Below are 11,065 nucleotides of genomic sequence, written 5' to 3'. Positions count from 1 at the left end.
GTGACTTCTGGCCACAGCATAGTGGGTAGCTATTGCTATGCTACAGAGTCTCTGTGGCACGAGCCTGTGGTTGACAGGAAGGAAATGTTCAAGTCCAAGATATTTCACTGAGACAGATATAAGTTCTGATGTGTTCATTACCAAATAAATAAATACTGCAGAACAGGGCTACAGATTTTGTGAAGAGCTCCAAGCTGAGTTCCATTTAGTCATCATTCATGGTGACTTCCCAGAGAGCCTGTATCTAAATAAACATAAGTACTAAACCAGCCAATCGTTTTCACTGTTTATATTCATACAGAAGCCATTACCCAAACCTGTTCTTAAATTACCCCACATTCTACACACTTAATAAAATATAGTGTTTTCACTGCTCCAAACACAGTGTCAACTAAAATTGGTTAATTAATTCATGGCCCAACTTGTTGGGTGTGTCAGAGGAGAGAAAACACTAATATTTAAATGAACAGGACAGAAAAATTACTTAATTCTGTTCTGTTCTGTCGTTCACACCTGAACCCATTCATTAACTGGAGTCTTTTCAATCTGGCCTACTGAAGGGCAAAAAGGGGACATAATTATATGAGCTCAATTTTACAATTCATTAAAAAGTGAACACAAAGAAGTGAAGCCAAAAAAAAAAAATACCACAAGTTAATACAGAGTATAATAACCTTTTCTTGACACTGTTACAAATAATGATCACATGGATTTTTTTAATATTGATATGGCATCAAGAAGCTGTGTTATATGTACTACAATTCAGTGGGCTCTGAGCGTTTCTTGGGCCATTTTTTTTGCACAAGAGTTAATGTGTTTTTGATGTAAAGACTTTCCTACAGTGAATGTTCTCAAAAGACATCTGTTCCAAATGTCATGTCATCTTCAAAAAATCTTAAGACATTCTTACAACTAAAAACAATAATCCAAAATGGCTGCTGAAAATAGTGACAAAACAAAACACTCAATACAAGAGCACAGGCTTAACAGAAATACAGCGCTTGCTTCAACCAAAAATAAAAATGAATTTGGCACTATCTCTGCTGTTCATATAAGAATTAATGAGGTCACAGACCAAACCAAACCAACAACTTTCTACAGTCCATAAAGCACTGAGGATGTGAATTAAGTAGTACAACTTCTAAACAACACATCAACTCATTCACTTAATGTCTGTCACATAAAGTGTGCATGTTCACACACCACAACCACAGCAGTAGCGAAAGCACTCATAAAGGTTTGGGCAGAGCAGAAACTTCCTCCATACACTCATCATAAGCCTCCTTGTATTCTTCATGTGGTTTGATCATGATCACACAAGTGGGCCTTTTCGAACCAGCTGAGGATCCTAAGTCCTGGAAAGAAATGAAAGACAAACGTCCAAGTTCTGTTGCAAAGCACAACACATTTCGAAAAAAGCACAAAAGTGTTTCGAAGGTAGGAGTTTATGAAATGTAGACATATTTAAAAGGATTTCTTTAAAAAGGCAGGAAATGTCAAACACATCTGTCCAAAACACAACAGCAAACATTCGATCTCTCACCACTTTTGATGGAATGTAGGCATAGGGAAGATTTCTGTCCTCACACATGACTGGTAAGTGGCAGTACACATCGATTGGAAGCGTATCTCCAGCAAGTACAACAATCCTGAATAGAGTGAGAATAATAAGTGATGGAGTAATTCTATACTATTCCAGAAAGGAAAAAAACGTTTGCAGAAATGATAAATATATGAAGAAAAAAAAAAAACATATCCAGCACAGACCTGCTGAACATACAGGACAAAAAATGTGCAAGCGAGTGGTTTTTACTTTAGTAATCGAAATGGGTAATGACGAACATATAAGTTGATCTCATTTGTAAATCACTTGGGATTATAAAATTAGACAAATTAAATGTAAACCTGTTAACGTAACAACGGGGGAAGAATTGACACTAAGAAATGGATCAGTATCGAATAAATCTACCCTACAAATCTTGTAGTAATCAGTTAAAACCTCATTTTACTGTCAAACTCAATCACTTAAAACCAAGAATGAATAAGCAACTTCATACATAAAAGCAGTTTTTATAAACAATTAAAAACAAATGACAGAAGGATTGTTTACATTACAAAACATCTGAAACATCTGTACTTTATTCTAAAAAAAGTCATTGTAACACTTGTATAAACGTTTCCTTTTACCCCTTTTCTCCTTTGTTGATGAACTTTTGTACTTCTTTGACTCCTCGGCGAATCTGTTTGTGCTTTGCAGCTGAAAAATAAACATTTTTCTATGATTAACAGCTTTAGAGAATTATAGGTAAACTCATAAGGTCGCACACGATCTAGATATTGTCATGTTTACCTTTTTTCACACACTTGTACAGCTTCTTGCTTAATTTCCTCGAGGCCATGGGGTTAGCTATAGGGTTGATATTAGATAATAAATCCTGGTAGGATTTTTCCGTCACTCCTGTCTCCTCTTCGGCAGCAGCACTTTTCTCTTTCTTTGTCTTGGTCATATTTACAATCGTAAAATAAAGACGGGATCTTTAACACTTTCTCTCAACAGATGTTGTATATGTAAAGAACATACACGTGGTACATCTACCAGCGTGCTTCCGGTTGTTCTTAACTTTCGCACACTGTAAACACAGTGAACACACCGCCACCTAGCGCCCCGGAGCAGACTTTTTCTTTATACTAGCACATGAACTATTTTTTAAAAACACTCGTGTTTGCTGTAATGTTAATGTTGTATAAAAAGAGCAACACTGATAGAATACGAACAGATAATTACACGTTGTTTTACATTTTAATATTACTTTGACAAAAATAAAGCATGATAAACATGTTATACATCACTGATATGCACACAAAATACAAATCTCCCATATGCGACTTCAAGCATAAGTCTAATTCACACAGGATTGTGAACTACACCAAATTGAAGATTACAATAAAATATAAATATCAAACAGGTTTCTCTCTACCTCGTGTGTACTTCATATACCAATGTAAGGTGCACTATATTTTCAAAGCTGGACAATTATTAATCAAGGAAATGCTAAAGTTCGCTATTCTGACAATCTTGATCTATCATTAAGGCACAAAACCATAAATGTTTACAAATTTTCAGTTTGTTCAACAGAAAAAAAGCAACATTACTCATTTTGTCCTTCTTCTTCCATCATATAGAAGGTGAAAATTATATGAAATACAAATATTATCATAGTGCAAAGCCTTTGTATCTATACTAACAAGGGGGGTTTAAATATTTTAATAATCCAAGGAAGGGAAAAAAAGGAAATTCAATTTATCCCAAAAACAAGGTCCAGTGGGTGACATTTCAAATAAAGATACAAATAAATATAAGCCAGTTTTCATTACGGTTGGCCGTTTGTCCTCACATATACAAATACTGTCTTATTTTCAGTTCCAATTAATGAAAGAACCACAAAATACAAATACTGTCTTATTTTCAGTTCCACTTAATGAATGAACCACAAAAATTATATATATTTATATATATATCTATATATATATAAAAATGTGATAATACAATAATACAAAATGTAACAAAACAATATGTTCAAGAAACAAACTTGTAAGCTGCAATAAATTAAAATAAAAACTTATTGTAAACTACATAACTGAACAATTATCACAGGCCCAATTCAATTTGGCACCAAGGTGCTAAAACTGTCCCATAACTTACTTTAATTTAAAAAAAACAACACACACACACACAATGTGAATGTGAGGACCAATCTACTGACACTATTAGCAAATTATTATTTTGTGAATGGCAAGAAAATAAGGCATGCATATAAGAGGAGATTTGAATGGCTGGTATGAACATGTATAGATTAGAAATAAAGAGATTAAACAGGGACGGATCAGGTTACATTGGCGTTCGCATTACAAATGAATCAAGGCCATGTTTTTGTCACTCTTGTACTTAAGCACCTCACATTTGGGCTCTGATCATCTGAGGCAAATGTTAATACCATGCAGTGTTTAAAAGAGCAAAGCAAAATTGCTATATTTACATATATATTTAGGTGCATGTGTGTGTGTGCATGTACACAAACATATTCCCAAATTTCCTGTATGGGAACAATAATTTGGAAGAAAGCAGAAAACAGACAAGAGTAAAGTCAATACAAAATGATTCATGAGTAATCAAGAGTCCTGTGTTTTTACAGCGATCCCCACATGCGCATGGCGAATAGTGCGCCCGTGTAGCGTGTAACCATCTAGCTTCACAGTGGCAATGATTCCAGGTTCGAGTCCTTCAGCTGGCATATGGCACACTATCTGATGTAGGTAGGGGTCGTATGCACCACCCACAGGTCTCATCTTCTCCAGCCCATGCTTGGAAAACACCTGCTGCAGTTTGTTTTTAATTTCAGTCAGATTCTGTGTGCCCTGTACATTAATGCCTCCTGCAGCTTTGTCCAGCAGGTCTGCCACCTCCACTAGGTCACGGCAGAAACTTTGAATCCCTGTATAAGAAACATTAACATATTTGGCACACAAAATCCTGGAGATTATAACATTAAAAATTTGACCCTACATTAGACATCTTTTCATTGGGAATCTTTAACCACAGACTGCAACTCTTGGTGAATTTCTTGCGTCAAAGTCACACCAACAAGCACAGAAATATGAGACTGGCTTTTGTATGCCAGCTTTCAAAATCTATTTTAAATGCTTGCAACATTTTTGGCAAAAATTATTTTCTTACCTTGTTTCCGAAATGCTGCTCTATTACCAATAAATAGCACTATATTTAACATTTACTCTCTAGTTTAGGAGGGTTAATCATTTAGATAGCTACATACATCAGGGCTCCCAAAAAGTGCACTTTAAACAGGTTGCTTTGGTGGACACACACTTGCTAAATTGATGGTCAGTTTGTGGATATAAAAGTTCGGTGCATTTCTAATTCACTAGAAGTAAGCGAATAAACATTATATAACCAGGAGTTGCATGTGACTACTTGTTTGGAGTTGGGTTTTACCACCACAATGGAAATATGACTCGTGTCTGTTCAAAGCATATAGCTTTACCAAAGGTCTTTGCGTCCTCCACAAACTTCTGAGTTCTTCTCCGTACGGTGTCCGAGTCAGCCAAAGCCCTTTTGTAACGTTGCTGTCAAAAACACAGAAACTTCACATTAATTCAAATAATCAATAAAGGTCTTGGGTCTATTCACAGATTGTACAGATAATTGTGTCATGTTACTTTTCTTACAGCAACTGAATAAACTAATGTAGAGTTACATATCATGAATTATTCTTTCCCCCCCTTTTCCTGTTTGGGACATTAAATTAAAACTTTCAAATATTTTGTAAGCAAAAGTCTTACAATGTGTAATATAAATAAACTCTAAAGACACTAATGTGAGCTTTTATGTATATTACATAAATTAAGTGTTCTAAACAAATGAGGCTTTCTGACTCACAGTGAGATCCCGGACCTGCTCCTCCAGCTTGTTGGCTTTCATCTCTAACATCCTGACATGTGTTACAGAGAGACTTTGCTCATCATCACCGTCATCATTGTGGCAGTCGTCTCCCGTAGTGCGCCTCTCTGCAGCAGTGCTGGAGAAGCCAAAACGAGTGCTGGTGTACAAAAAAAATGTATTTACTCAAGTAAAAGTAGAAGTGTTGATTGAGGTTACTGGGTACAAAGTGATAAGGACACTCAGATAAACAACACTGGTTGGCTATTAACAGGAATGGATAATGCTGTATATGTGGACACACAACCAGGTCCATAAATATTTAGACACTGACAAACGTGTTCTAGCACTGTATTCTGAAGTTGACTTTCAGATTTAATTTGATTGTTTTATTATGAATAATTAGACATTAAATGTTTGTTATCTCTCTATTTAATTTGTTTGGATTTTTCAGCCAAATCATAGCTTTGATTTATTGGCAGTGACAGCTCTTTAGACTTCATAATGAGAGTAAACAGCAACAGATTCCCAATGCAAACAACACTTGAAATCAAATCTTGACCTTTTCAACTCCAATATACTGTGGTAGAGCGAGAAGATAAAAAAATAACTTTGTCAATGTCTAAATATTTATGAACCTTATTGTATATAACAGAGGTATTCAACTAAAATTTAAAGCGGTCCAGTAAGAGAAAATTTCTTGAAGCAAAGGTCCAGAAGATCATAATGTCTAACTAGTTAGTGTGATATATATTTAAGTAGCCTAGTAGTCGTATCAACATCTGCAAGCAATCAATACCTGACTGTCAAATCAAATAAATGAAGTACAATACAAAAACCTTTTGACAATATTTATTGTCACGTAACATAAAAATGAACATGTATGATTGTAGACATGTATAATGTTCTCTTATTAAATAAATAAAAGTAGGGCTACATTTCAAAATAAGAGAATTGTGTATGTTTACTGTAAATAAAGTGCTTAACTTTCCCTTTTATATCTGAGTGAGAGAACTGAGCTCTAGCTTGGCTTGGGTTAGGGTTAAACCTGGGCTTGAATGGAGTCAGGGCCGCTCTCATACACATGTGGAGGTGCTCATTAATGAGCCTGGAACCATATTAAGTTTGGATTATGTTAATTGTAGAGAAAGCTGCCTCGCAGTTATATGTAGAGCCAAACGTAGTCAGGATGTATAGGGCTACTTTCCTCAGACCCGGGAAAGCTGTCTCAGGGACGCTGTCTTCAGATTTGAGTGGGTGTGTTTGTTCAAAACCTTTATGTTTTGTCTCATAATGGCGTTTCACATTGCCACTTTTAATACGAGACACACTGGTGAAGTGTGAAGTGTGAAAAGAAATCAGTCTCCGTCTCACTCGTCTGTTTCTCTCCCTTTCTCCGTCTCACTCGTCTGTTTCTCTCCCTTTCTCCGTCTCACTCGTCTGTTTCTCTCCCTTTCTCCGTCTCACTCGTCTGTTTCTCTCCTTTTGTTTTCTACATGTATCGCTATCTTTCTTTCATGTGTAACTTTACTCTAATTCTCTCTCATCTGTATTGCGCTGTTGAGTCGCAGTGTTTACTTCAGGAATGCACAGACTTGATTGGTCTGTGCGTTTCCACTACCACTACCGTAAAGACTGCAAAAGATGCTCCGGTTAAAATAGAAGCGCTTCATCAAGTTTTAAATCATAACCTTTTGTTTTGGCTGTAGGTCCGGGTCCGGATTGGACAGCTTCTGGGTCCGGACCCGGACCGCCTGTTAGTGACCTATGGTATATAAGGTCCCCTCTGAAAGTAGTGGAACAGCAAAGCCACGATAAAAAGATGAATATGAGACAATTTATCAGAATTTCAGTATTAATTTCCTGTTGTTTTTTTATCTAGATGTATTAAACAACTTAAGCCATAAGCAGTTGTTTAAACCCAACTCTTTTTTGAAGAATATCTAAAATGTTGGAATACATAATGGCAGGTATTTCTTTTCAACCGTGCTTGCTGTGTTGGTTCGATTGTTTAAACAGAAAGCCATATTGGAATTTAAGAAAGGCGACTGTTCCTAAACCAAGATTATCCTCTATGGAAGTGCAGAACGGAAGGATCTGCTCTTGATCCAAAACACTGAAAGTCATTAGTCAAGCATGGTGAAGGTAAAGGCAATCAAGTTTTCCTTTTTAAATTCAAAATCTTTAGATATCAAATTTCAGAATAAGGACATTTATTCCCACATGTCTACAAAAAGAGCCTAATTACACAATTTTGTACCGTAAGCTAGTGCACTTACATTTATTGCTGAATGTAACGACCATGTTCATTTATAAACATGAAAAAGCTATTCTATTGTCTAATGGTTCTGATTCTTTAAGTTGTAAAGCTTCTATCATCTCACACAGACGCCCAGACTAAAGTTTTCCCAAAGATCGTTTATACCCGATTCTCAGCCTTGCTTCTGTGGATAAATCTCACAAGGAAACTATCGATTTGTACTTTCTAAGTCCTGCTGGTTTCTTTGTCCTTCATGTAGTCTCATGGACAGTCAGCTCTGCCTTACATCCAAATTTACATCTGTAAAGCTGCTTTGTGACTCAGTATCTATTGTTAAGAGTTCTACAAGAATGGATTAGAATTGAAATGTCAGGTAAAGCTACCAAATAGGTCATTTTGTCACCCCCTTTTACCCTATCCATTAAGTGAAAAGGACCTCCCACAGGGCTCATTTCTCAGCACAGCAGTGACACTGACATAGTGTGTGTGTGTGTGTGTGTGTGTGTGTGTGTGGTCCTGGCATGGTTTATAACACATAGCAGTGTCTTAAATGCTCAGTGTACGCAATTCCACATTATTAGGCACACAAATCATGTTAGTCTACCTTATCTGGTGGACATTTTAACATTATAAAATATTGTTTTTTTTTTACTTTTATAATTATACATTACCATTACTAAATTTTCAAAAAGGAGGCAGGATAGGGGGAAAAAACAGCCTATAAACCTGTTTACAAAATGAACGCCAATCTATTTGTGCTAAATACCAGGAACCAATATATCAGTATTCGTTGCTAAGGCCATGGCAACTATTTTAGGTCTCAGTGCTCGGCTAATTAGCATCATGGTAAAATTATTGGCACTGACTTCGAAATAAACATGCTGTTAGGATGGGTGGGTGTGGGTGGTGTAGCCTTGGGCCGGAAAAGAATAATCAATAAATATATACATATACGCGCTATTTTGTAGATTGTTTTATATTTGGTACGTTTGTTTGTTTGTTAGCAGTTTCGCTTGTGTTTATTTAGCTAGCTGGCTAGTTTATGTTACACGTCCTCAGCGATTAGCCTCATTCTAAAAATATCCTGCAAGGTTTAATTTTATAACATTTCCTCTTTGTTATCAGAGCATTGTGTCTTAGAAATATTACAATTTAGATTTATATAGGTATAAACGCGAACTAGATACGTAATGTTATTGAAGGTCACGTAGTCTAATAAAGTGTCTTACAGGAGATTATTAGAAAGGATTTGAGAAATTACATGTCTAGACAACAAAAAGCGTTTTCTTACCTGACTCTGCAGAGTTTTGTCGGTAAAGTAGCTAAATTGACGGTTTTCTTCCCACACAAAGACAGAAAGCAGACGGCCATTTGTCGTGAGCTCAGTTCGCTAATGCTACATCAGGATCTGAGGTGGCGTGGCTGTGCCTCATTCACACACTAAGGAGTGCGCACTACATCTGGTTCTGAGGTGGCGGCTGTCTCATTCACACACTAAGGAGTGCGCACTACATCTGGTTCTGAGGTGGCGGCTGTCTCATTCACACACTAAGGAGTGCGCACTACATCTGGTTCTGAGGTGGCGGCTGTCTCATTCACACACTAAGGAGTGCGCACTACATCTGGTTCTGAGGTGGCGGCTGTCTCATTCACACACTAAGGAGTGCGCACTACATCAGGTTAAGGGGCGGTTGTGTCTCATTCACACACTAAGGAGTGCGCACTACATCTGGTTCTGAGGTGGCGGCTGTCTCATTCACACCCTAAGGAGTGCGCACTACATCAGGTTAAGGGGCGGTTGTGTCTCATTCACACACTAAGGAGTGCGCACTACATCAAATTCTGAGGTGGCGGCTGTCATTCACACACTAAGGAGTGCGCACTACATCAGGAGCTGAGGTGGAGGCTGTCTCATTCACACTAAGGAGTGCGCACTACATCAAATTCTGAGGTGGCGGCTGTGTCTCATTCACACACTAAAGAGTGCGCACTACATCTGGTTCTGAGGTGGCGGCTGTCTCATTCACACACTAAGGAGTGCGCACTACATCAGGTTAAGGGGCGGTTGTGTCTCATTCACACACTAAGGAGTGCGCACTACATCTGGTTCTGAGGTGGCGGCTGTCTCATTCACACACTAAGGAGTGCGCACTACATCAGGTTAAGGGGCGGTTGTGTCTCATTCACACACTAAGGAGTGCGCACTACATCAAATTCTGAGGTGGCGGCTGTCATTCACACACTAAGGAGTGCGCACTACATCAGGAGCTGAGGTGGAGGCTGTCTCATTCACACTAAGGAGTGCGCACTACATCAAATTCTGAGGTGGCGGCTGTGTCTCATTCACACACTAAAGAGTGCGCACTACATCGGGTTCTGAGGTGGCGGCTGTGTCTCATTCACACACTAAAGAGTGCGCACTACATCGGGTTCTGAGGTGGCGGCTGTGTCTCATTCACACACTAAAGAGTGCGCACTACATCGGGTTCTGAGGTGGCGGCTGTGTCTCATTCACACACTAAAGAGTGCGCACTACATCGGGTTCTGAGGTGGCGGCTGTGTCTCATTCACACACTAAAGAGTGCGCACTACATCGGGTTCTGAGGTGGCGGCTGTGTCTCATTCACACACTAAAGAGTGCGCACTACATCGGGTTCTGAGGTGGCGGCTGTGTCTCATTCACACACTAAGGAGTGCGCACTACATCGGGTTCTGAGGTGGCGGCTGTGTCTCATTCACACACTAAGGAGTGCGCACTACATCGGGTTCTGAGGTGGCGGCTGTGTCTCATTCACACACTAAGGAGTGCGCACTACATCGGGTTCTGAGGTGGCGGCTGTGTCTCATTCACACACTAAGGAGTGCGCACTACATCGGGTTCTGAGGTGGCGGCTGTGTCTCATTCACACACTAAGGAGTGCGCACTACATCGGGTTCTGAGGTGGCGGCTGTGTCTCATTCACACACTAAGGAGTGCGCACTACATCGGGTTCTGAGGTGGCGGCTGTGTCTCATTCACACACTAAAGAGTGCGCACTACATCGGGTTCTGAGGTGGCGGCTGTGTCTCATTCACACACTAAGGAGTGCGCACTACATCGGGTTCTGATGTGGCGGCTGTGTCTCATTCACACACTAAGGAGTGCGCACTACATCAAATTCTGAGGTGGCGGCTGTATCTCATTCACACACTAAGGGGTGCGCTTACATCGGGTTCTGAGGTGGCGGCTGTGTCTCATTCACACACTAAGGAGTGCGCACTACATCAAATTCTGAGGTGGCGGCTGTGTCTCATTCACACAATAAGAAGTGCACACTACATCAGGTTCTGAGGTGGCGGGTGTGTCTCAT

At 39.1% G+C, this 11,065-nt stretch overlaps 2 protein-coding genes across 2 annotated transcripts; both read right to left on the bottom strand.

Annotated features, from left to right (window-relative positions):
• Positions 1-658: 658 nt before the first annotated feature.
• nhp2 (NHP2 ribonucleoprotein homolog (yeast)) lies at positions 659-2,628 on the bottom strand. The gene is made up of 4 exons (XM_060890802.1): positions 2,351-2,628; positions 2,188-2,257; positions 1,544-1,649; positions 659-1,355 (listed from the first exon to the last, which is right to left on the bottom strand). Exons 1-4 carry the CDS (start codon positions 2,505-2,507, stop codon positions 1,230-1,232), a joined length of 459 nt encoding a protein of 152 aa, XP_060746785.1. The 5' UTR covers positions 2,508-2,628; the 3' UTR covers positions 659-1,229.
• Positions 2,629-2,778: 150 nt separating this feature from the next.
• Positions 2,779-9,163, bottom strand: grpel2 (GrpE-like 2, mitochondrial). The gene is made up of 4 exons (XM_060890801.1): positions 9,007-9,163; positions 5,456-5,615; positions 5,061-5,142; positions 2,779-4,493 (listed from the first exon to the last, which is right to left on the bottom strand). Exons 1-4 carry the CDS (start codon positions 9,084-9,086, stop codon positions 4,171-4,173), a joined length of 645 nt encoding a protein of 214 aa, XP_060746784.1. The 5' UTR covers positions 9,087-9,163; the 3' UTR covers positions 2,779-4,170.
• Between the last annotated feature and the right edge of the window lie 1,902 nt (positions 9,164-11,065).

The sequence above is a fragment of the Tachysurus vachellii genome, chromosome 17 (genome assembly GCF_030014155.1).
Source record: "Tachysurus vachellii isolate PV-2020 chromosome 17, HZAU_Pvac_v1, whole genome shotgun sequence".
NCBI classification, from domain to species: domain Eukaryota; kingdom Metazoa; phylum Chordata; class Actinopteri; order Siluriformes; family Bagridae; genus Tachysurus; species Tachysurus vachellii.
Note: the sequence above shows the minus strand (reverse complement) of the source record. Positions and strands in the feature narration are given on the sequence as shown.

Excerpts from the sequence above, each read along its gene's own strand:
- nhp2 (XM_060890802.1), bottom strand. The coding sequence starts at position 2,507 with ATGACCAAGACAAAGAAAGAGAAAAGTGCTGCTGCCGAAGAGGAGACA. Across the intron at positions 1,650-2,187 it reads ATCAACAAAGGAGAAAAGGG|GATTGTTGTACTTGCTGGAG; the intron begins GTAAAAGGAAAC and ends CACTCTATTCAG. Across the intron at positions 1,356-1,543 it reads CCTACATTCCATCAAAAGTG|GACTTAGGATCCTCAGCTGG; the intron begins GTGAGAGATCGA and ends ATTTCTTTCCAG.
- grpel2 (XM_060890801.1), bottom strand. The coding sequence starts at position 9,086 with ATGGCCGTCTGCTTTCTGTCTTTGTGTGGGAAGAAAACCGTCAATTTA. Across the intron at positions 5,616-9,006 it reads ACAAAACTCTGCAGAGTCAG|CACTCGTTTTGGCTTCTCCA; the intron begins GTAAGAAAACGC and ends TTTGTACACCAG. Across the intron at positions 4,494-5,060 it reads GGAGGACGCAAAGACCTTTG|GGATTCAAAGTTTCTGCCGT; the intron begins GTAAAGCTATAT and ends TTTCTTATACAG.